The sequence below is a fragment of the Notothenia rossii genome (genome assembly GCF_949606895.1).
Source record: "Notothenia rossii genome assembly, chromosome: 11".
Classification (NCBI taxonomy): domain Eukaryota; kingdom Metazoa; phylum Chordata; class Actinopteri; order Perciformes; family Nototheniidae; genus Notothenia; species Notothenia rossii.
Genome location: NC_136910.1, coordinates 6,352,350 through 6,379,412, shown reverse-complemented (window position 1 = coordinate 6,379,412; position 27,063 = coordinate 6,352,350). Strand labels below are relative to the sequence as shown.

General features: G+C 39.8%; 1 protein-coding gene across 1 annotated transcript; it reads left to right on the top strand.

Annotated features, from left to right (window-relative positions):
• The first annotated feature begins 3,052 nt into the window (after positions 1 to 3,052).
• On the top strand, positions 3,053 to 27,063 carry LOC307023637 (heparan sulfate glucosamine 3-O-sulfotransferase 6). Its single transcript, XM_079657032.1, has 2 exons — positions 3,053 to 3,822; positions 25,416 to 27,063. The coding sequence occupies exons 1-2, from the start codon at positions 3,314 to 3,316 to the stop codon at positions 26,032 to 26,034; spliced, it is 1,128 nt and encodes a 375-aa protein (XP_079513158.1). The 5' UTR covers positions 3,053 to 3,313; the 3' UTR covers positions 26,035 to 27,063.

The following is a 27,063-nucleotide window of genomic DNA, read 5'->3' as shown; positions in this document are numbered from 1 at the left end:
AATTAAGTGTATAATTCTCTGAACGCCTTTTAAATTCCAGAAAAGTTACCAAAGTAACTGCACTTTATGGAAATCTCTGAACCACAAACTGTGTTTATGCTTCTGTAGCCTCTAAATAAGATAACTAAAGAAACTGCTAAAGCAAGATAGCATTGCACGCTAGCTGCTAGCATAGCCACTTCTACCCTTAGCTTAACCTACTACTTATCTATGGATTTTTACCTTTTTTATCCATAACTGTACACATATATACATTTTAAGGGAATTATATCTAGGTGAAATGAGTAATTGCCAAAAATTAAATGACCCAGAAGCCAAATACAATCACGATGAACAAAAATGTTCCAGCTAATGCTAAACTCTGGCTAAAGCTCAACTCTGGCTAAAGCTAACGGTTTAAATGAGAAACATCCCAGCTTTTGACTTAAGTGGAATTCATGTAATTTGGTGTAACATATATAACTGTCACATTTTTAAAAGTAATAGATAATTGATAAATGTTTGTTAAGTTATATAAAAACAAGTTAAAATGGAGAATATGGTGACAGTTTCTAGGTATTGATATTTCCGCTTGCATCCTCGAAATAAAAAAATGCAGGCAAACACATAAGAGCCACCTTGGTGTGAAACTGCCTTCAAAAAGCTAAATCTTTTGAACCCTGCACTTAAAGCAAAGAGAACACAGCTCTGCATGTCACACATTAAACAAAAACAAAGCAAGCCACACATTATTGATCACTTAGACTACGGAGTAGCACGTCTCCGATTGTTTTTAAACATCACAGCGGATCAATACGGAGGAGTGCTCGGAGAGTACAGAAGGGTAAATGATGCCTTCTCTGTTTAGAGACTCGGGGAAATTGACATACTGCCAGGTTGGAGGAGGCCTGCGTCGATAGATATTGTCTTCCCCTTCAGATTGATCACCAGTATGGATGTGCTGCCATGTAGCAACCTCTCTTATATGCAAGCATATAGGGGGACAGTGCCAATAAAAGTGTGATTTATACTGTCACATTTATTGTCAAAAAACTATTTGGGGAAAATGGGGTTTGGCATTCAGAAGCATCCATTTCAGAAGAGTCTGACACTGAAGGCTCATTATAGGATAACACCAACATGGCGCTATGAATCTTACCTGAAATTCAGTACATCGAGCACAATGTCAGGCTATAGGTTGAGCTGATACTGTATGGTTGTTTCAATGATTTAACCAAATAATATATGATCCAAACTTTTTGATAGCTAAGCCTCCGCGCGATACAAACTAAATCTAGGTTTCACCAGCTAGTCCGTCCATAGTAAGCCTACTCGATATTAATCAATTAAAATATGTTATTTAAAGGCAACCCACGCACAAAGCACATATTTAGCATATCTCCGACTAGTTTTGGTTATCTTCTCAACTAAAGCTCTGTTGATTTAACGGTCTATTTCTTTGTTTGTTTTTCTGTCTTCATATATGATTATATTTATCAAAATTGGGAACCAATACATTTGATTCCTGCATTTTTAATACTCTGCCAATTAGGAACAACCCCTAATAACTCTTTTTTTTTTCAAACTCAATGAAAACCTAAAGTTAGTAAATACCCAAAAAAGGGCACAATGTTCAAACAATGGGATTAAGGCAACATTGCAGCCATAAAATATGACATCTTATTTGATGTTTCATTTGAGCTTTCCTGTAGGTCTACTGTGTTACTATACCATTAAGGCCACTTGAGGGGGTATTTTATCCAACATATTGGGATGTTATGGCTCATTATTAAATAAAAAAAGCACAGACTGTTGCACATTCATAAAACAGGGTTGCATTTAGGGTTTTCATTTGCACCACAGTAGAGTCACGAGGAGGGAGGTATCCGGACATTTTATCTGCCTGCGTCATTGCATTTCTGAAAATACAATATGTGTCCTTAGGCTTTGTTGGCAAAAACTCAGGAACAAATGTGTAGATTTCAAGGATATATGAAGGATTTTCTTACACGTGTTAAATCAGCTAATGTCCCATACGACAGCTAAATATATTTATTAACAAGAATGTTGTGAATCTTTTGTTTTGGTTTTACTGGAGGTGTTCTGGATTACTGCATGTTTATAACCACAGTGAACTGGTCTCACATTCACTGGAGCTGATGACACCTGTCTGTCCCTGTTGGGCAGCAGTGTAAAGGTTAAATGTGTGTGTTAAATGTGTGTGTTAAAGCCGTCTCCGTGGGGGTGTGTGGTCAGGAGGGCTCACAGACAGCAGGTGGCCACATTACAGAGAACTGAAAAGTAGGTGGATGAGGTGATTTAAACGGAAAATTAGAGGAAATTGCATCCTCAGTCCGCAATCAAAAACTCATATCCCCTCTTTATTTTGTTTTGCTCCAGATATTTTCCAGTATATTAAAGTAATGGCTTTATTCAGTTGTGAAATGTAACTAAGTACATTTACTAGTATTTAACTAAACTTTAGTACGAATTTGAGGCACTTTACTTCTGCTACACTACATTTAAAAGGGAAGTAATGTAATTTAACTCCAGGACAATTATAGCTCATTATTACAAAATGCATCCATACATTAAACTAGTCGGAGAACTCTTTAAGTGACAGAAAAGTCAAATTATTTAAATATTTTACAAAACGTGAATCAGAACTTTGAACAGTAAAATGCTACTTGATGTAACAATGTTATTTAGAAATGTCACATATATAAATATAGTTATATACACAAATAAACGCACATTTTCTTCACAATGTGACTTTTATACTTTAAGTACATTTTGCTGATAATATTTTTGTACTTTTAAATAAGATTTTGAATGCAGGACTTTTACTTGCAATGAAGTATTTTGACACTCAAGTAAAATATATCAATACTTCTTCCATCTCTGTCTAAATGTCCATAAAATAATTATAATGTGATTTTTATGAGTTTCTATCAGTCTGAAGACGGTGCTAATTGAGCTGAGGATGGAAGGGGCGTGTGCTTTATAAACAGGGCGTGGATTTTACGCACTAACAGGAGGGGGTGTTGAGTGTTTTCCTGTCGAGCAGCTGCCAAGGAGAGCACAGGAGGCACACATACACCCAGAGACACTTTCAGATGACACTCACCGGGACTTTGCTCAAGTTGTTGAAAAAGAAACTCCGATGACGAACAGACGATGAGAGAGGAAGTCAAGGTACGAGAGATAAGCGGAGGAATATGTGGAGCTTTTTTACGCGCTCGGGGCAAGTTTGAAAGTGGCACCAACGAGGTGATTTCTTTAAATTAAAAAGCGTCCTCAGTTTGAGTGACTTTTAAAAATATGACGTCCTTTGATGAGGCATGTTTCCTGCGTTGTGTCCTCATGCCCAGGATTGCGACTCATGGGATGTAGTAAATGGAGAGCCGCGCTCAACCTTGGACACCTGAGGGTGCAGTCCAAGCTGTCCGTGTTCTTTACCATGATCATCCTCTTCACTTACCTTTTTTACTGCCTCAATGGATACTGTGACTCCTTACCCAGGCCTGTATATGACCAACAAAGTAATCATCAGAATAAAATCACTTTAAACGATGGAGCGTCCCAGCAGGAGAAAATTACGCACAACGCGTCTCAGGTTTTCCGCGAGCAGATGTCGGACTTCAGCGATGGTTCCTCTGATAATATCTCTATAGCTAATACCTTTGGGAGCAAAAAGTTCCCCCAGGCCATCATCATTGGAGTGAAGAAAGGTGGCACGCGGGCTCTGCTGGAGTTTCTGCGGATTCATCCGGACGTGAGAGCCGTGGGATCCGAGCCGCACTTCTTCGACCGCTTCTACGATAAGGGACTGGACTGGTACAGGTGAGCAGGTTTTTTCAACTTAATGATACAGAGTTTGGTTACTTGTTGTGGTAAAATAAAGACGTTATTTGGTGTTTTCAAACGGGGAAATGACCGGAATAGAAAGGGACTGTAAGGGTCAAAGTTCAGGGCAGAAGTCATTAAAGCCTGATTAGAGTTGGAGCTGTTTGCTATCACTTTCACATGAAGGAAAACGTCTGGTTATTTAAGTCAGAGAATTGATTTGTGTTTCGTTAGAACACATGTGAAAACGTAGAGCTCATGTATCCATGTGTTGAGTAGCTTCCTTGAAGGGTTTAAAGAATAAAAAGAGGTGTTGATTTTATATAAAAGAATAAAACATTGATATTATTCCTGTGATATATAAGGCTACATTGCATTATACCTAACGTGTAAATAAGCCCTAGTTGAATCAAGTTATACAACCACAGGTGCCAAAAAAGTCCCCCAGATTCTTCCAATGTATAATACTGTACATTTGCTCTATATCTCTCTCTACATAGTGGCAAATTAAGTATTTTCAGCACACTTAACACTCATGATTTTGTCGACTAATCTGTACAGACAGATCTGTAAACATTAGTTTCTCTGTAAAGAATCTTGTAAAAGCACTTGTGTTTACTATAAAAGGAAACATTGTAATTATAGTTGAATATTAAAAAAGCCTAAAAATTGACATATCGACTAAAGAAATCTTAGTTTGCTGGGATGTGTGATCAGCTCAATTTGATTTTGTGTCTTTGGAATCTGTCTGAGCCTGAAGCTTTAAAGTCAGTTATAAACAATATTTTAATGAGTGATACATTATAAGGACTTTGAAAGTTGTACATTTATGGACTTTTTACTGCCAGTTTTTTCATGCTTTTGTCACTAATCACTAAACAGTATTAAATCAATGCTTTACGTGGCATTTGAGTGTGCTGTCATCAGATTATCATCATGTATTTTGTTTTATGGGGGTTTTCCTGCTGCATGCAAGCTCAACCTGTGGGACTTTACAGTCAAGTCTAATTTTTATTTTGACTTTACAAATCACTTTATACATTTTGAGGCAAAAAAACCCAGAATGAAACATTAAGAAATAACATTTTGAGCTGTTTTTTTTGTAGATTTGTTCTTGAATCGTCACAAAATGGTGGTAAAATTCCCATTACCATTTCCCAGAATCCACGACAAAGTCTCCAAATCTATTTTTTTTATCTGAACATCACCTCAAACATATAGAGTTTACTATCATGGCATTCACATGTGCTGCCGTCTGATAATCGTGTACTTTCTCTTATTACTGACTGAGCATGATGCAGCATCAACAGAGCAGTTTCAAAAACACTTTCCACTTATTAGTCGATGTACAGCTTGTTTTTTTGTGCATGCAAACACATCTTTTCATGCGTGCTGTGATCAGTCCCTCTCCTCTCTTCATTAATATCCCTCAGCACCAATAAGAGGCTCTACTGATAGCTTCCAAGGATGGCAGCGTATTCAGTCCCCTGCCAATAAATTGCTGTTTATTGAGCTGACACGCTGCCTCCCTAAGTGTCCCTGCTGGTCCCCTGAGGGCCGGAGGAGGGTGGGGTTGTTGTGGATGGAGGCAGTGAGGATGACCCCCTCAGTCAGGTGTTAGCTCGAGGATGAGCTGAAGATTGAATGCGATATCTGTCTCGTCAAAAATAAGCCAATATTTGTATTTTTCCCATATCGTCCTCGGGATTGCAGAGAGACACTGTAATCGTTGTTAGGCAAAATTGGCTTTTGAAGACTGACAGCAACTTTTATCTTGTCAATATAGCTTTATTTAATTTTCTCACACATTGATATCAATCTTGGGATATCAGCATGCATCCATCGTTGTTTACATGCATAAACACACAAATAAAAGCGGTTTAAAATATTTTTTTAGTCTTAAGCTTGTTCCTTGAAAGCTCAAACAAATTGAAAGACTTGTTTTAATGTTATGGGTAAAATGATTCCAATTCATGTTAAGCCAAAATAGGCTTTTTTTTTTTTCTATTGTCAAAAATAACCTATATTTTTTATTCCATAAAAAGGCTGTAAAATATTTGTATATGGGAAGAAGTGTTTTTTAGGAACCTTTATATTGTGTGTGCCTGATATCTGATAGCCCAGAGATGAGAGAAAGAGAGACTGAGACGGAGGGACAAGGAGAAACCATTACACAGGAAGACTGATGTGTGGAGCAAATGACGGTTTGAAAAAGAGACAAGTAGAAGGGAGTGGAGGAACATGGAGGTGTGGCGGAGAAATGTGGCGTGAGAGAAGACAGAGAGACGCAGGAGAGATCAATACAACCGCGTAATGATCGGTGCTCTGGCTCAGGTGGAACAGCACTAAGTGACACCAGACATCAATGTGTGTGTGTGTGTGTGTGTGTGTGTGTGTGTGTGTGTGTGTGTGTGTGTGTGTGTGTGTGTGTGTGTGTGTGTGTGTGTGTGTGTGTGTGTGTGTGTGTGTGTGTGTGTGTGTGTGTGTGTGTGTGTGTGTGTGTGTGTGTGTGTGTGTGTGTGTGTGTGTGTGTGTGATCGTGTGCGGGTTTGCAATTACTCAGTAGCTGTTTCAGAGGAATAGGTCGGGTTTTCCTGCTGCATGCAAGCTATTTCAACATGACTGATATGTATGTGGGATGATACAGTTATGAGTCACAAGTTCATTTTGACTTTATTTATTTATTTTTTAATTTTAATTTTTTATTTATTTTACTAAAATCATACAAAAACAAAAACGTATAATTCATACACACAAATGAACAAAATTAGTAGAAGCGGGAGGGCTGAAGCATAGCTTATGGGGAGTAGCCCTCCCGTGCATCATCATTAGCATCAATATAATAATAATGGCATTTATTTAATCAAAAACATATAGAAATTAAGGAGTACAAAGAAACCAAGAAAACCAATGACAACTGGAAAAAAACAATAAATAAAACAAAAATTAGAATACATATATAAGTAATACTGGGAATATCCAATACCTGTTAGCTGGAGTAATCTGCAAATATAATTGTTTTTACTTTAGTTTTGAATTGTTGATGGCTTGTAGTACCTGAAAGGTCTGGGCGAAGTCCATTCCACGTTCTAACTCCGATTATGGATCAGCTGAGTGATTTGATGGTTGTTCTACAGGGCTTGCTATACAGCCAGTTAGGATGCCTGGTTGGGTATTTCATGACTGTGGTTTGGAACTGCTTTTGAATGTTAGTAGGCATTTTATTATGGAAAATGTTGTGCATAATCAGTACCGTTTTAAGCTTAACTATATCAACACATTTGAATAGATTGAGTTTTTTTAAATATGGGAGTTGTGTGTTCATATTTACCAACACCACAGACGATTTTTTTTGAGATGTTAATATTTTTTGTAGATTTGTTGAGTATGTGTTTCCCCATATTTCGGAGCAGTAATAAAGGTAAGGGAGAAATAGACTGTTATAAAGAGTTCTGAGTATTTTTTCCTCGAGAATGTTCTTAGTACGATACAAAATACCTATTGTTTTTGACAGTTTAGTTTGTACATTTTTTATATGGTGCTTCCAGTTGAGTTTTTCATCAACAATGAGTCCTAAGAATTTACATGCACCAACTTTCTCTATCTCAGTATTGCAAATCCGTATAATACAGTCATTTCTACTCTCAGACTTTGTATTGAATAACATGTCATTTGTTTTGGCCACATTAAGAGATAATTTATTAACTGCAAACCAGTTACATAGTATTTCTAATTCTGCATTAACAATTTTAACAAGATCACAAAGATTATGAAGGGAGCAGAGAATGGTGGTATCATCGGCAAACAAAATGAATTTTAACATGTCGGAGGTGTTGATAATGTCATTCATATAAATCAGGAACAGGAACTTTACACATGACTAAAACTGAAACCCCTGCAATAGTTTCAACACAGATATGCACATTGTGCAAGTTAAACAACTGTTTGCAATCTGTATTCAGACAAAATGCGAGTACAGGATGAAGCATTCATGAAACAATTTGAATTGTAGCTGTTTCTGTCCACACATTTGTGGAAAAAGGCCCATTATCATTTCCCAGAATCCAACATGACGTCTCCAAATGTCTTTTCTTTATCCCAACATTACCCCATAACCCCAAATGATCCAGTTAATATCAAGCAATCAGTCAATCCTTACATTTGAGACATCAAAACCGCTATGTTTGGAATTTTGCTGGTAGAATAAGGAAAATGATACATAGATTTTCAAAGTAATACATTTTCTGTGGAGCAACAAATCAAATATTTGACAGGTTGTTTCAACTGTTATAGGTTAACTGTCTGGCTATTAGTATTACATAATTTTTAATTTAATTTTAATCTAACAGGTCATTTACAGAACTCTTTCACCAAACGCTCTTCAGTAAAATCATTCCAGTCATAACCTCTGAATCTTGTCAGCACAAGTAAGTCAATTTAGTTATACCAGCGGAAAATCATGATGGCTTGCTTTTCCACTCTACATCGGAAATAACACCGCAGAATTTTTTAATAGTACTTTTGGTGTTTAACTACATAGGATCTGTTTCTTTAAAAATAAAAAACATATGATATTTGGTGAGAAAAGTGCAGGTAAAACTTAATGTTTGATGGCATTCATTTTCATCTGAAGCAAGCAACTTATCTAAGTGGTGACAAAGCTGAACATAACACGAGAAAGGGTTCTTCGTTTCTTTCACTGCTTCTGTTGATGGTAAACGGACCTTACACTTCTAACTCTTTTTTGTGTGTGACTCAGACATGACGTGATCACCTTTCTTTTTTCCCTTCCTCTCCTTTTATCTTAATGAAATGTGTTTCTGCTCCTTCCTAATCCACTGACAGCTCGTTTCAACACCGTGTGAATTGGACCGGTGTAATGACAGGTCAGGCATTAACATGGACAGCTCAGGGACATGCGGAGTGGCTGAGAGGGATTAGGCCCCCCGGTCGCAGTTAAACAAGGCCTTATGAAGCATTAGTCAACACCTTCTTATTATACATCCATGGTCAACACCCCCGCCCCGCCACCCCCTCACCTCGTAACACTGGAGCATGATGAACGCTTCAGTGTTCCTACACCTCCATCTTTACTGCTGTAGGAGAAGGTTATTGTGCCCAGGGGCTGTGTAGTTTCTCTGGCCTACAGACAAGCAATAAGACTTACTGGGACTTTTTATTTTTATACGACACAGATGTAAATGTTCAAAGCAACTAATCTATCGTCCAGGAGGCACTTCTTCTGCACGCGCACTTCCCCAGGAAAAATTGGGCGGCGCTCAATTTATTTGAACAAAAAGAAATTGTGATGTAATATGAAATGTAACACAGACTGGCCATTTTTGCAAGAGCTGTAAAACGACACATGTTCACGTTCAGGTGCCAAAGACCTCGAGCTGTGAAGGTATTGTGAACCTCGTATGAAGTCAAGTTGGATCAACGGCTCGACAAAACGTCTTCATATGCAGCATCGTTATTTTGTACCGTTTCTTTCGGACTGTCAACTTTTTAAATTCCTTTTAACCATGACAAGGACCGTTCCCTGTCCTTAGACTAATGTGTATTACTGTAGCCATGACTCCGAAGGTCCCGCAACCTTATCAAAGGAGCAATTATAACCCACAATATTTCCCTGAGGCTGAATTATACTTGGTTTGAACGTCTATGGTTTGAACAACATGTTTTCCTGCGTCCTTCTCGACCGTTGGTTGCGTTGGTCTTAATATTAACGTGACGTAATGGCAGATTAAAAAGAAAGTATTTTCGGTATTTTTCAACAGTAACTGGAAAGCATAGAAATATGATATTGTCAGAAAAGCAACTATGTGTTGTTCTACAGGGCAGCAATATACTACATTAGCTTGCTTGCTAACTAAAACTAGTTAGCAACGAAGGAGGAAGTTAGCAACGGAGCTAAAAAAGCTAGCAGCTAGCAAAACATTTTTGTATAAATGCTTGAAATAGAAAGCTACAAGTAATGGATACGTTTTTCATTTCTTGCCTTTCTTTTGTCTCCCATACATCAGTTCCATCATCACATATATTTCTGAAAATATTATATTTTTTGAATGTTACAATCTTTGACGTATCAATTAAGCATTGACCCAATATGACTTATGAAGGATCAGTAAACTCATAATGTCCTTTCCTCGTCCTCTTTCTGCTTTCTATTCCCTGTATTTCTTCCAGATATCATATGTAGTTATATAAATATTATGTGAAATTGCATGTTAAGTACCCCGTGATCCACATATATCAATTTGAAACAGAACCGTCATATGTGAAGCCAACAAAATCATCAGAAACCGGGCTGCAAAGTATCACTTAAACTTGTATTCTCTGACAGAGCTCTTCATTTTAAAATCAGTGTCTCTGAGCTCAGAGAGAGAGAGCGAGCCTTGGCCCGTGTCTTTAGATCGTAACCAAGTAAAACACATGGACATCCTTAAAGGAAGCATTTGGCAAATTGTTTTCGAAAAAATGCTTACATGTGGAAAAGCCTTGGCTCTGACCTCCACTGGAAACGATTCGGTGGTTTCGTGGTGGAGAACGAGGGTTTAGACAGCCATGGTGTGCGAAGTGTGTGTGTGTGTGTGTGTGTGTGTGTGTGAGGTCGGATTCATTCACATTGCTCTACCTGAAAATCCATCCTGTTATCCTCGGCATCTCTCCACCTTATTTCTTGACACTATAAATATCCAGCAGATATAAATGTCATTTCCCGATATCGATCACCTACAATAGGTTCCCTTCTATTGATCTCTCTCTCTGGCCGGCTTTATCACGCTGTTGCGGCAGAAATGAATTAACTTCTGAATATTCAATCTTGTTGACAAGGAGCTGTTACTGCTGACATTTATACCCCTCAGTCTCGAGTGTTGCTGCGGTGGATTTATCGGCTTGTTCGGGTCAGTCAAACTGTGAAATGTAAAGCCAGCAGACGTGTCCTCGCTGCCGTTAGAGAGGCTCTCCGTAGAGTCGATGTGTTTTCTCTCTGTCTCTAAATCTCTGTCTTTATCGACTCATGTATTCGTCTCATAGTCTCCTCTCTATGTTCTATATTCCAGTTACTAGGGCTGCCCTCAAATAGTCGTCTCGTTCGACTATCCGGCTAACCCCCGTCCACACAGCAGCTTTAAAAAAATCTTCCAACGCTTCTCTGCCCATTGACTTTGAATGGGGGTGACGTCACTTTGCCTCGCTTTTCGCCGAACTGCATTGTGGGGAAGCAAAGCGAAGATTTCCAGGATTTTCAGGATTCAAAAGTTGAGCAATGTTCAATTTTTGAAGCTGAGCTGGAAGCGTCAGCCAATCAAATCCCGTTTATGCAAATTTGACAGTACAAACGCTAGCCAATCAAACCACGTGCAAGCTGGGAGAGCCAGACCGCAGTTCCTTTCCTCATATTCCAATTACGGTAGCAAATCACCCGGTTCTTTAAGACCATTACTATTTACTGGGATACAAACCGGAGGATCCAGGCATGGAGGGAGGTGGCAGAGACAGTGGGTGCGTTTCACTTCGGTTAAATGGAGTCCTTGCGTCCCTCACTTGCGTCTTTTCCCTGCGACTAGTCCCTCCCACCAGGGAAGGAGAGACGCAAGGAAACCACGAGAAGCAGGGAAATTAGTTTTAAGAGCAATGGGACGTCATTTCCTCCAGAGCGTCACGTGAAGCGACGTCCATTTGTGATGACGCCGCACAGCTGATCGTCTGACAGCAGCCAGATCAGTGCATGCGCTGCATCGCCCAATCAGTGAGCGATACACAGTAAGGGGGCGGGGCGAGTGTCGGAGGATTTCACCAGAGGATAGACAAGTTTACGCGCCAAAACACGGGTAGCGCCATGACACTACACAAATGCACTTCATTTCCGCCGGAAGTCTTTTGCACAGCGTCTGTCGGTGTAAACCGATGTAAACAGTCAGACGGGCACTGGTGTAAACACAGCGATTTCGATGCTAACAGTGATGCTAGCTTGGGAACACGATTCTACTTCTTTGACTGGAGATGGCGTTACTCTCCCCCACCCGAATTCAGTGCAAAACTGGGAGGATAACATGACGACGTGGCCCAGCATAAAACCAAAATAAACTGCCTTATTTAGGTCATGCCCACAGGAGCCAACAGTTGTCTGTTGTTTACATAATGCACAATCTACATGATCTCTTTATGCTGTGCAATATATCATATGTGCCTGTACTGTTTGAGTGAAAATAAAGTTTGATGTAATTTCATTTCATTATTGCACTGTTATTGCATTATTGCATTTCATATGTTCCTTAGAGTGCTACAATTTCTTTTAACACAGTTCATCATTCATATTAAGCTCATACTGTACATAAATAACACTGAATTAATTAATTGTTGAGAGGAAACTAAAGAAATGGCTTCAACAAGAAAGATCACATGTTTAATCCTAACAGGTATTACAAATTAAAATATAAAAGCAGCCCACACAATTACATCACTATGAAAATATTCATATATAATATTAAAAAATACAATGCATGCACTATTTGTTGTGTTTATCTGTATTTAATGAACAACATGGCTGGGTGCTGGTTTGTGGTCGTAGCACTCTATCTAACCACTCGTTCAGGTGCTTTCTCGAGTGATTGCAACCAACTACCGCACACGTAGTTCCCGAACCACTTTTCTTCATGTTGTAATTGTTATATCCTCTTTGTCTCTGCGATATCAGTGCTTTGTCGGCACAACGGAGCTAGCTAGCAAAACAAACCCAGTCCGCCAAAACGGAAGTGCATTGCATCGAAGGGAGGAGTTCAGGATGTAGAGCGGAAACGGCTCAATAACTTGTGTATAGTCTGGTAGTTCCTCGATTATTGCTCCTCGATCCTCCGGCAAAAATAAGGCCACTGGGACGCTACTCAAGTTGGCGCAGACAAATCAACTTCCCGTGATACCGAGCCCGAGGAGCGAGGAAATGAAAAATAACCGAAGTGAGACGCAGCCAGTGAGTCAGGCAGCAGCTTAGCCTTATATAAATATATACATATAGAGACCTATTTAATGATATAATAATTCTGATCTCAGAACAAAATTAATTCAAGAGTGTAAGTCGCATAGGAATTTTTCCCAATGAAAATATTTTCAAGTGTTTCCGTTTGCTGTGTTATATGTATTTATTTTTGTGCTGTTATTGACGAGTGGACCGCTTCGTCCGTGCACTGTGACTCACGTGCACTTTCCTCATGCCCTTTCCATGCGTAACATTTTATTAATATTTCCAGGGCTCATTATTACAGATTGTATTGTGTCTTTTATATGTAGCAATAGGTAGCACTGTTTTACTCATATTTGTCTTCCCTCAGCCCTAAAACAAAAAAAACAAAAATAATAACCATAATATTAATAATCATAATATAGCATAAAAGTGCAATGCCTTGTCGACTAATCTCCTGCATTGATGTCTCCTGGTCGACTGGAAAAATGTAAAATCGAGCAGACCCACCAGTCCCATATGCAAGTTTTATTTCCTGTCAGACCTTTCGACCAATCACAAGAGGATTCTCCAGTGAAATTCCTCTCTGCTTGCATTCTTGGAAGCTGTATGTTGCAAAGAGTGCAGACTGACAAAGGGTTTTCTTAAGAATATGGAAAGATAGGAAATGTGTAGATCTTGTTGGAAGAAAGAAGCCTTTGTGCATGAGACAGGGTTGAATGCTTGGCGAGTATTTGAGGAATATATGCATAAATGAGCAACACTATCCGGCACGTCTGTCAGAGCTAATAAACATAACATGACACCCGCTGCTATTTACATGCACAGGGATTTTTGGCCGAATTAATATGTAAATGCACCTGGAAAGAGTATAAGGATATAATCAAACATGACTTGATAAATTGGTGTTGGACAGGTATGGATTTTTTACTCGTTGAAAAAAAAGGGCCTGATCCAACTCAGTCATCAATATTTTGACAGCTTGCCATTGGTCGACCTTTCGACTCCCAGCATGCCTTGTCTCGTCCAATCAGAAATAATGGATCAGAGGCACGACGAGAGGACAGACGGGGAAAATGTGAACCTCGCTTCTCTTCAATCACAGTTATAGAGCGATGTAACGGACAGCTTGTGTCATTTATCACACTGACTGATCTTTCATTTCAATTGTCTGGCTTTCAATTCCAGACTAAGTGTGCGTTTAAAGTAAAACCCTCTATGGCTGGGCAATATATCGACATGATAATGATATGAGGCCAGATATTGTGTCTGATTTTGGATATCTTAAAGGTCCCATGTCATACTTTTCTGGTTATTACCCGTCCCCTTGTGTGTTATGTAACCTTTTCTGCATGTAAACGGTCTGCAGAGTCACAAACCCTCAAAGTGCACCCTGTAGCGAGTAAAACTCTAACACAGAAAAGACCTGTCTGTGCTGCCCCAGAACGCCTCGTTGGAGATTTCTCTTTTTCCATTTGTTTCTTCCGGGAACCAAGTGAAGTCATGCGGTTCCCGGAACCAAAATGGACCAATCCGTGGAGCTCCTCACACACCAGGAGGGGTGGGGACCTTTAGCGTACATTTTCAACTAACAGGGACTCCCATTGACTTGCGTAGAGCTCCCTGGTTGGTAATAGACGAGATGGGATGGCGGAGAAATGCTCTCTACAGACCAATTCTCACAGCGTTTATAAACCTTTTTCTTACTCAATATCAAGCCACACTTATTGTTTTTACTTCGGCTGTGAGTCTTTGTGTGTGCTCAGGATGAGTTTCGCTGTGTCCCGCTGTATCGCCGACCCGGAAACCACACCAGTAAGCCAGCTCACTGAGCAGCGAGCCTCGCAACGTCCCGACCAATCAGAGCACACTGGGCTCACAGGGAGGGGGGGGGGGGGGGGGGGGGGGCTGGAGCTCCAACAAGCCGTTTAGGACAGAGAGTGAATACACAGACTATACAGAGATGCTGTATGAGAAACCAATGTGAGTTTGGAACATTGAACAATATAAATGTATTCTATTAGACCTCAACAATGGAAATATGATCAGTAGAAATGGCCATGACACGGGACCTTTAATATCGTAGGTGTCGTTTTCTGTTTTTAAAGGCAGTTATTCTATAATATAAATAATTATTTCTGAATGTACTGGACTGTTCTAGCTGATCTACTGTATTATTTGCTTTTACCCACTTAGTCATTATATTCACATCCCTTTTTATGATTTATAAACAATGTCATTATGTTAATATATTGTTAAAGCACCAATAGTTAATCCTATAACATCCTTTCAATATCAGTATTGGGTTTTTAGTCATGTTTTATGTCGTAATATTAGATTTGTATTACCTAACCCTACCACAAACTCGTCAAAGTCTTGATGTCTTTCCTTGGTGTGTGTGTGTGTGTGTGTGTGTGTGTGTGTGTGTGTGTGTGTGTGTGTGTGTGTGTGTGTGTGTGTGTGTGTGTGTGTGTGTGTGTGTGTGTGTGTGTGTGTGTGTGTGTGTGTGTGTGTGTGTGTGTGTGTGTGTGTGTGTGTCAACAACAACATAATTATCTAACCCTACCTTCTTTTGTCTACATCAATTGCTTTCATTTCTTATTTTGAGTGTCTTTGCTTTGCGTCATCAGCCTTTCATTTTAGGTTACCGTGCGTAAAGGAAATGAGAAAAGGATGAGAAAGACATTCAAAGTAATTGCTTATTCATAAAATAAGGGGAGGTTAAGGAGGAAAATGGAAGAATAACATTGCTGGCAACAGTAACATTCATCAGATTGGGTAAGCTCTGTTTGATGTATAGCCAATTACCAAACATCTGCAATACTAATCTGATTGAATAATATATGGATCTGATTAAACGACACAATAGGCTTCTTAATGGATACGTTCACATGTTTTCTCTTTTAAAACCAAACTCATATTTACATGAGTTTTTTTGGTCACTAATTGTACATGTGTCATTCATTCAATGGTCAGCAGTTAAGGAATTCCTTCTTAATGCAATTCCCTGAATATAAGAAGGTCCTTATTTAGTTTGAACAGAGTTGAGCGATAGTGACACAAGAAAGGATTTTACAAGATACTAACTCCATTTGTCCAATTCAAATTCCTGTGGAGGCATTTTAGCTTGCAATGAAACACTTGCATTGAAATCAAACATATCAATTAATGTGCAAGCAGATGTTATTGATGTGCATCTTCTGTGGAAAACCTACAATTTTCCATACAGTGCATTACTAAAGGGGCATCAAGATACTTCACCCCGTGCTTTCTTATGATGGTAACTTATATTTAGTGAAATAAAGATCCTCTTTCTCTCAGAAACCAGAAATCCTTTGTTTGTCCCACAGCGGGCAAGTATATATGGAAACAGCAAGTGGACAGTACAGATAAAAGGAACAAATGAGAAGAGTAGACAAGCCATCTTTAATTAGCATTTTAAAAAACAAGTCCATCGTAAACATAAATAAATAACTTGGCGCATTTTTTAAAGTAAGTAAACATATAAGGATATCAAAACGGCAGTCAGTAATATAAGTTTCAACTCATTACAAATGATGATTTCAGGGAAAGTTATGGATTTCAAAACATTGTAATTCGACTGTCTTCTGGTTCTGTTTCACATTACAGTAAAGAAAGAATCTCAATGCAATATCAATCTGCTTTCCCTTTTCCATCAACAACTAGATCCCTTCTACTAGATTAGAAAATAATTTACCCCAGTTTAAGAACTAAATCAGCTAAAAAGTAACAACCTGCACCGTAGAGTCACAGGATTTTCACCTTATGTACCTATTTCGGACTTGCATTTGCACACAGACATATATATATTTAAATATTCATAATTGTTCATATTTGTATTAATCAGCTTCACCCAATTATATTGTTGATATTCTGTATACCTTTACGAATCTTATATTCATTGTTGTCCTTCTGTTTACCCTTAACTATGCTAGCCTGCATATCAATCTTATTCCTGATGTTCCTTAGACACTAGAATTGTATTTTTTTGTTGCCCATATTTTAATATCCTGACACATTACATTCACACATGCTGCTTGGTTTGATGGGCATGAAACCCTGTTAACCATCACTGCTCTGTCTGGAGAGGCAGGTAATTATTGACCGTGTGTGTGTTTATGTATGTCCGTGTGTTTATGTGTGTGTGTGGCAGCAGTGAACCCGTCACTGGTATCTATCTCTGTTTAATGTCTGACTGCCTGGGTGGGTGTGGGGTCGTGAGAACCTGCAGCCACCCAGAGAAACACACCTTTCTTTGTGTGCTATAAAACCTCCCTAGAAAAAAACTGTCTGTCGGACTTACCCGACCTGAACTGTTTAATTGTCGCTGATGTCTGCGCTGGCTTTCGGGAGGAAATGAGATTAATTAGGCCTGAAACCCTGGCACAGAGGGCAGGGAGCTGAGTTTGAGGACAAGCTCAAAATCAAACAAGACCCTGGTTTTGGGAGGAAATCTGGAAAGCAACACGAGTTCATGCTGCTTCCAAACTGTGTCCTGTGTGTTTGATGCGTGTGAACGTTGCCAAGTCCTCTCTGATGAGCCTGATAGATGCCACTGATGGCAGAGCGCTGACTGGAGCGACTCCAGTTGTAAAAGCTGAGCAGCTGCCAGAAGTGATTTCCTTTTTTTCTGCTGAAGACGCTGCGAACAATGAGCGGAGAAACCACAAGGAGTGTAAGAATGAAACTGCTCGGAAGTGGGTTTTTAGCATCGGACAGTAATCGAGTGTTCTCATTGGTCAGGAGTTGGGTTGTTGCCAGATTTGCTAAAGTCCATTTAGGGTCAAGGTATTTAATAGTGAAAACTTTGCAGTTTTTTGACACCTTTAAATATATATTTAAATATATGCTCATTATAATAGCTAATACAATATATTTTCATTATTTTATTATATTTTCTGACGACTTTTTGCTGCGTTTAGTGTAGTATAACCTTTCCAGAGAATTGGAAATCAAAGATAGTTTAGCGTATTATTATAGAAAATAAAGCAAGTTCGAAAAATATGTTCCTTCATTCATTAAAATACTCAAGAAATTAGATAATAATCGAAGTAGTTCCCACTTATTTTCAGTCTTGATTGCTTCAGTTTTAATGAGCTGACTTTAAGGTCAGTTTCGACGTTTTTATTCCTGATTAACTTTAACTGTAGATATCCATATTGATTCATCAGCCTAATTATGTAACGTGGCGAGGACATCATTCGTGACTTCACCGGTTCAGGATCGACTGGATCTGTCCATCCTGTGTTCAGGGGATCAGAGGAAGGCAGGCAGGAGATAAAGCCACACAAGTAGGCCACTGCGGACTCGACAGGAACACATCTGCAGATTTTCCCAGTTGATAAGTCAGGAAGGGTGGGAGCAATCAGTGCGCGCACACACACACACACACACACACACACACACACACACACACACATAATTACACCGCTCATATGGACACATACAGTAGACTCAAACATAAACATTCAAACACACATAACCGTCATAACAGGTTGTTACGCAATCAGAAAGATAAAATCACTGCATCCCGTCAAGTAATAAGCTCATTGGTTTAGAATTAGATGAGAGGATTTATACCACTGTTATGTCTGCATGGTGAATATTATAATAATAATAATAATAATAACAATACATTTGATTTATATAGCGCTTTTCCTAGTGCTCAAAGCGCTTGATATCAATATGAAGCTACAGCCGGCAGATAGTTAGCTTAGCATCTAGTGACAAAGGGAAAGAAGTCTATTTGAATATTCGTCCATATACACAAATTATCCAGAGAAAGAGTATAAGGCTCGCGTGTAAAACCATACGCTGCTGTTTACTTTGGTTTTTGTACAAATTAAACAAACAACATGCGGGCTCCAGCTACGTATAGGTTTGTACTGTATCGATCTTTTCATCAAAGTCAAAAATCTCACCTAGAAAAGCTAATTAGCACATTTTCAAAACATCATTAAGTCAGGGATTTTGTTGCAAAGTGGCAAGCTAATGCGTAAGCTTCAAACACTGTAGAATTAGAAGCTTTGCTGAACACAGAAAAACAAACACACTCACACACACACACACACACACACACACACACACACACACACACACACACACACACACACACACACACACACACACACACACACACACACACACACACACACACACACACACAGATATTCCTCTGTCATTAGGGCCGGTTCCTCAAAGGAAACTCTGACTGACCACTTCTCACTCACCGCTCTCAGGCCCTGTGATGTCTCTATTAACCGTTACGCCTCCATTTTCCCCTCAGATAGACACATTCTTCAGCTCTTTCCTACCGACCTACCCGTGTGATGCAAGCCTCCTCCGTTAAAACCCTCCTCACCACCACGGTGCGTCAGCCAGACAGTAACCTTGGGAGTGTGTAACGGCCCGCCACACACGCGCTGAGGGAAGATACAGTAACATCAGGTGTGGGCAGAATGGGTTTATGTAGTAGAGACATGACGTAAGGGGCTGAAAGATGATGTGATGTAGAAAAGGGTATCTGCGGCTTCTGAAAAAAAGAGCTCCTATAAAAGCATTGAAATCCAAATAATTCTGCCACTTGTCTGGGTCCAAGTTGCGTGATTTGATAAATACCTCAACATAAATAAATGAACCTAGGAATTATATGTCACAAAATCATACATGAATTTAGGCATTATTGTCCTGTTGTGTAACTAATACTAAACTACCAGACCATCTAAACTAACTAATAGTGCGTATTTTCTTTGTAGAACAAATTCAGTTTGATTTTTACATTTCTGTTATTCTTTAAACATGAAAAGGGGTATTACATTGCAATTTCAAATATCTCTAAAAGGTGTTACGAAGACCTGAATTTAATGTTGTTAGCTCTGCAGAAACTGCAAAAAATGACTATTTATGACTAGAACTATATACGTATGGACCGTTTCTACCTGAATTTTCCATCAAGGAAAAGCCCGTAAATCTGCATTTCAACAACTATGCAATGAAAACCAGATGAAATTACTTATCATTAATTACTCTAGCCTTAAAATCTCCTTTTGGCTTGAAACAATAAGGAAAACGTCCAGGACTAATTTTTCTCTATTTTTACTCAGCAATGAATTGGCTTTCATTTAGCAAAAAGTCACATTTTGTCCAGCAACAGCAACCAACTAATGTAATAGCCCACCTCCAACAGACACAAAGAGAAGCACTACTTTACTTCCCCTTTTATTGAGTTGCTTACAATCCCCGCTGACTTCTAATCAGCCCACAGGAGCTGCTCGGCCCTGTATTTGCCGTCAGTAATGACAAACCTCTCCCTCTACGCTGCAGATCTTTGAACACACACAGTATCCGTCTTCATACGTCCCTCTGTAGTGGTTCAGGATGTGTTTCAAAATTCCTTCACACGTGTCAAATGTATTCATAACAATCTCACACTGAAGGATACACTAGAGGCCAAGTGGAGGCTTTGAAGTTGTCAGAAGCAGTCGGGGAAAAGTGGAATAAATAGAGGAAGTGAATGGAGGAAAAGAGGGGGGGTAACATCGCATGTGGAGGGAGAAATCTGCACATGATGACATGTTGCATTACACGATCCCTGGTGGTCTCGCCCCTCTGAATCACAACCATCTGCCGCTGACCTTCAGGGTGGAAGAGTCCATTTCCACGCTGCGCGGGCTGGCACGGATTAAGAGGGTCCGGGGGTCTGGCCGGCGGCCCATCAGAGACCGTTTGGATCGCAGCTTCACGAAGCTCTGAACCCCAGAACCAGAGGGAAACTTCCTAACCCAGAAACACTTCCCTCATCTGCCACACACACACACACACACACACACACACACACACACACACACACACACACACACACACACACACACACACACACACACACACACACACACACACACACACACACACACACACACACTGAGGGCTATATTGCTCCCAGATGTGGAAGGCATGTTCAGATGGTTGGTTGGTTAGTGTGTGTGTGTGTGTGTGTGTGTGTGTGTGTGTGTGTGTGTGTGTGTGTGTGTGTGTGTGTGTGTGTGTGTGTGTGTGTGTGTGTGTGTGTGTGTGTGTGTGTGTGTGTGTGTGTGTGTGTGTGTGTGTGTGTGTGTGTGTGTGTGTGTGTGTGTGTGTGTGTGTGTGTGTGTGTGTGTGTGTGTGTGTGTGTGTGTGTCAGTAGAAAGTACAGAAAAAGACATGCGTGTTGTACAAACGGGAATAAAAATAGCTTGTGCTTCCAAATAAAAATGCGATAATAGCCACCATGTTTACAGTACCTGCCTAAAACTGTTTTAGAAATAAAACACTCACTCACATTTGAGAAGCGCTTTAGTAAGGGAACCCTTTCATTCCCTACAAAGTCATAGAGAAATAACAACATTAACAGGGAAGTCAGTAAAAAAAAAGGGATTTTCAGGCTGCACAACATTTAGATTTTAACATATAACACGTGAAAAATACCTATATTGAACTCAGATGAAAAAGGAAAACAGTGAATATGCAGATTCTACAAACCTAGAGCTACATTTTTTTGTTTCCAGACAGGAGAATTTAAAGGAGCTTCCCAAGCTTCACAGGCGATTGATCACACTGACAGCTGGAGTCAGAGGCATAGGAACTCCCATCATTGTCAAAAACTGTTTATTTCATTAAAGGGAAAGAGGAAATCCAGGCATAGTTCAGGGTCTCTAAATATACACACACCAACTCACACTTCTGGGTCATAAGTGATGATTGAGAGGGATTCTTCTCTCCCCGTGTATACATTGTTTTAAATCAAATTAAGCTGTTTTGTTCTCGCTCATGATTGGATTTAGTGCCTGCATCGTTTCAGTGTACCAAGAAGTCAGTTCATTTAAGTTCATATATTTCAATTACAGATATTGTTAAGCAAAGCAACTAAATATACCTTTAGCTGAGGCTATATAGCTTTGACTTGATATAGCTGTCTCCGAGTGGCAGAGTTTACCGAGCCAGTGTGGTTTGGCTTTGCTTGTTATACTGCAAATACTTCTTAGTGTTTTCATGGAAAAGTTACATTTCTTTGGCACTTTTTATGTAGTAAATATGTCAACAGATCTTTGTAGTGACCAAATATGTAGTTACCTCAGCTTGGCCTGCATGCCAATAATAGAAAATGTTATTTAAACAATCCATCTGTAACTTTTGAAGTTGTAAAATCTGTCAATAGATTCTGGTATTACCTCAAGTTTGACCAAATATGTAGTTATCTCCACATGGCTTGCTGGGCTGAAATAGAAAAGGGTATTCAAACAATCAATCTACAACATAAACTAGGCTCGCCTTTCTCCTGGCAGCTTTTTACGGGGGTCAGTATACACAGCTCACTCCTCATATCGTAGTCATAAACAGTAGCCTATTAGCCTGCAGTACTTTAAACAGGCCCTAATAAACCTCAGGCCACCTACAAAGAGCTCAACTAAAACGTGAGCGTCTGGACACTTTTTGTATACACCGATAAACGCACATCTGCACACTTTTAAAAGCCGACTGCATTCCTGCTCCAGATGGTAACGCTAAAGGTGTGATAAAAACAAACAGGTTGCTAGTTTTCTGTAAAGACTCTTTGGAAACAATACAGAGGCGGATATCAGATAAGAAGAACAAACGCTATGTATTAACCTCACGAGAGAAATGAGATAAGAAGTTTCTCAGATGTGAATCCAGGTTAATGAGAGGATTACGTCACTGCTTATTTTCTTCTCTACATCTGTGCTCTAAAATTGTGTTGTTCTCCACCACTGTGTGGCCTCCTCCAGGGCTCTTCTGTTGTATTCAAGCTGGGCTGTGATTACAGGCTAGTGGTTCAAAATGTAAACATGATGTCAAAGGAAGCCCCACTCCACCACCAAGGGAAACGCCGTGGCTTCCATTAGACTGATTGGATGAAATCAAAAACATCCATTTAGTGCCATAGACACGCTCACAAAAAAACACCAAACATTGCAAACACACGGGCACCTCGGGTTGCTTTCAGATGTTGTTGTGGGCATGGGATGCACTGCCTGCAACCACAGAAAAAGAAATGTTGCTTTTCTTTGCATTCATGTGGATAAGATGCACATGATACAGTAGGAGGCAATTATGTTATACTGGGAGAAATTCATCATAAAATAAGCCTCCCCTGACAGTTATATTGAAGGAGTGCTTGCGGCCAGAAATATTTTGATTAAAGGATGGAATGCTCCCTTTTTATGCACTCTAAACACTTAATTGATCAGGCATGTTCTCTCGGGGGTTGTTTGCGAGTCAGTCTGCGACATTAAGGAAGGAAGCACAGGCAGGTAAAATAGCAGTAGATGGATCGAACCGACATCTAATTCCTGCAAAATAACCTCCCAGATGAATGACACGTCAGGGTAACAGCATCCAAATGGCCCCTCAGAGCCAGAGCTGCTTAACTGTACTTGGCTCCAAATGAGAAATCTAACTTTTTAGATTCATAAAAGCTTCCTTGCCACTCACGTCATGTGGTGACCAGAAATAAGCCTGCGCCCACAGCTTCAGAAACTTGGCTTCAGAGCAATAGGTTGTAACTCAAAGGTTTTTAACTAAAACGCTCATTGTAGTACATCCCAATGTTCAGACTACCCATAGAAACAGTTTTGTTTTTCAAAACTGTTTGGTGTTATTGTTTAGGCCCGGCCCTGTTACACATCTCAAGGGTTTCTTATGAATACCATAAGTTGTGTATTTGGTGTTACCCTCGGAGCTTCATGCCAGGGACACGCTGGACTTGGAGCTGACTGTGTGTGTTGGATCAAAGTGAAAGAGAGGAATGGAGTCGGCTCCATCACCACAAAACAGAGCTCAGAGCCCCATAAGCCCTTCACTTACAGACCAACCACGAAGACTACGACCCAACCGTCACCACATGACTCCTAAAGAAAGAGGGGGAAGCATGGAAATTAGCTGAGGGATCTCTCACAGTTGCAATACTGGTCTTCCTCAATGCTTAGATTTCTATAACAAACTGAGCCTCAGATCTGAATATTTTTTAACCCAACAAAAGGGTCTTTCTTTTGAGTTGATATTGAGGATATTACATTCCATTTTAGTGTTACTGTAGCATTTGATTTAAATAAAGGACACAAGACGAATAGGTTTTTCCTTTTTCCTTCCATTTGCCTCGTTTTATATACAATCTGCTCAGGCACTTTAGAACGACTCTCAGTCAAAAGCAGTCTTTGGTCAGGGTTTGTTGTATTTTTTCAGGCTCTTATATGTCCTCTCAGCCTCTGAGTCATCTAAGTAGGGGTGAAGATCAAGAGGAAGAGGGCAGTGCAGTCTATTAAGAGCCAGAGTGTGCTTAGAATACCTCAACCACTGATGATAATAACAAACAAAGGGCCAAAAGCAATAACCAGGATTGGATGCGAACACACGGTTACCAATAGACAATACTTCACTGACCTCTTTGGATAATTTTGGACTGAAATGCATTAATGAGACTTGGGAGCATGCAGTAGTTGGCTGCAACAAAATAAGACATGGCAAAAAACAAGTGCATCAACAACATCACAATTACAACTGCTGTCCACTACTGCTGTTTTTTATACTAACATTAATACAAAAAAGGACAATTGACAATAAAAAACACATTCACAATCAATGTTTATTTATTTTCCGTGGCAGTAACGTATTACAGTTATGTCATAACCTTTTTTTTCCGTAATATGTAATGTAAGGAATAGCAATTGGAAATTCAATAACTACTTCAATACTGTCACTTATCCCAATAACACTCTGTAAGCTTGGCGCTGGACATGCAGTTTGCCAAAGGAGTATAAATGTCCTTCTCAGTAACTCCAATTAATTTTCAAGTAGTGTGTTCTTAGCTGGCTTGCTAAAGATCGCCAATGTTACATTCATTTATTTCTTATTTTTGTTTAGAGTCAGGGCTAACTCCATAGATTAAGCTACAGTCATTGTGGCTCCCGTTAAGCTAACTGTTCAGTAAGTATATCCAAACAAGGAAGGCGTCCGCTTGCTAAACCATAATGTCTCATTTGTTTTGTTTCCACACCAATTAAAAACTGAATGTATTGATTGGTATTGAACATTTGGAGAGTTTAAAAGCTACCTCAGGTTTAAAATAATGTAGCTAACTTTAATTACTTTTCTCTGTACCCGTGGTATGGCTATTTTTTCAGTCCTGTGGGACAGTCTCCCAGCTTTAAAGACCGAGAGCTGAGGGGAGCCCGTTTAAGAGGAAGTAGTGGATGAGAGGAAATTACTTTCCTGAGGTTTATATAGCCCTGTGGTTTTCCTAGTAGCCGTTCAGACTCATTCGTAGTCACCGCTGACATGGTCTCTCCATCAATGCCAGCAGCTAATGTCAAGTTTATCTTCCTCTAATCTCAGATTTATCCCACTATTTACAAAGCAAAATCAAAAAGCCTTCAAGGCAAGTGAGGCATCATCAAAGGAATGCTTTGGGAATAAGAAGAAAATCTGGGAAATGTGTACAAAATTAAATAATATGTAGATGTGTTTTTGTATTATAGAACAAGCTGTGTGTGTACACTCATGTAGTATTTAAACAGTTTTATTAATGTAACTCTTTTTTTCTGTCATGCAGGAATCTGATGCCTCGCACTCTGGAGGGCCAGATCACCATGGAGAAGACCCCCAGTTACTTCATCACCAAAGAAGCCCCTCGCCGTGTTTTCTCCATGAGCCGCCACACAAAGCTCATCGTGGTGGTTCGTGACCCCGTGACCCGGGCTGTCTCTGATTACACCCAGACTCTGACCAAATCTCCCGGGCTCCCGTCCTTTCAGAACCTGGCTTTCCGCAACGCCACCACAGGCCTCATCGACACAACTTGGAGTGCCGTGCGCATCGGCATCTACGCAAAGCACCTCGAGAACTGGCTGCGCTTCTTCCCGCTCTCACGTCTCCTCTTTGTTAGCGGAGAACGCCTCGTGACGGACCCAGCGGGCGAAATGGGCCGGGTCCAGGACTTCCTGGGGCTCAAACGGGTGGTGACAGACAAGCACTTCTACTTCAACCAGACCAAAGGTTTCCCGTGCTTAAAGAAGCCAGAGGGGAGCAGCAGGCCTCGCTGTTTGGGGAAGTCGAAGGGTCGGCCTCATCCCCAAATCCCCTCTGAGGTCCTGCATAGGCTCAGAGACTTCTACAGACCCTTCAATCTCAAGTTTTACCAAATGACCGGCCACAATTTTGGCTGGGACTGAACGCCTACTCACCAAAGCTCTTAAAAACTGTTAGTAGCGTTCTTGTTCAGCCAACTACCCAAAAACCAGACAGGGATATCTTAAAGACTGTGTGTTACCAAAGCTTTTACTGTGCAAAATATGCCATTTCTTTATTTTTTAAGCGATGAAGACTCCATTTTTTTCATCACGATTTACAACAGCAATGCTAACAAGGGTTGTGAGGGCCTCAATCCCTTGGGCTACTTCAGCAAACCTTTTTGGAAGCGGTGGTTGCTGACCCAAAATGACAAGAACAAGCCAGATGGAAGTCATATTTGCACTTGGCACCCCCTAGAAGCAGGAGTGTGATAAGCCCTTATTGCTCTCTAAAAAACTTAACAGCCTCAGTATTGAAAATAACTCAGAAAATGTGCCAACAAGAGATGTGCATAAAATATATAAATGGCAAAAGAGTAACAAGCCTTAACAGCCTGGCAAAGCTACGATGAACAAAATGAAATGTTGGAGCTTCCAGAGAAGCATGGGAGCTCTGCTAAAAGAATCTACAAGCCTTGACAGCATGGAAAGAAGCAAATGGTTTGGATTTAAGCACAATCAAAATAAATAAGTCTTCAGAATTATTGAATCACATCAGCATTGTTCAGTTCACCTCTGTCACATTTACACGGTGGTTGCAGTTTTAGGAAGTTCTGTTTTTTCTTTAGTTCTTTCAATGCAAACTTTTTTTCTGGACCGTCTTTGATTTAAAATGAAAGCTTAAGTATGGTGGGAACAGTACCAGCATTTTAAAATGCAATCCGTTATGTGCTGTAAATTTGCTGATATTTATGTTGCCATTTCAATGCTTGTATAAAATGTTCTCTACAGACAAAACCAGCATCTGTGATTGTTTTCGACTTCATTTAACCAACACTCACCTCCACAAACAGTACTTGCAACTGTATATTTCTAAAAGATTAATTTATAAGAAGACAAAATATTGTTCTGATGTTTTTCTCTGAGACTTTTGTATTTGAAATTCTGACTTAAACTTTTCTTATTCTAAAA

Bases quoted from the DNA above. Each gene is read 5' to 3' on its own strand.
- LOC307023637 (XM_079657032.1), top strand. From the start codon at position 3,314: ATGAGGCATGTTTCCTGCGTTGTGTCCTCATGCCCAGGATTGCGACTC. The intron at 3,823-25,415 runs GTGAGCAGGTTT...TCTGTCATGCAG, and splicing joins AAGGGACTGGACTGGTACAG to GAATCTGATGCCTCGCACTC.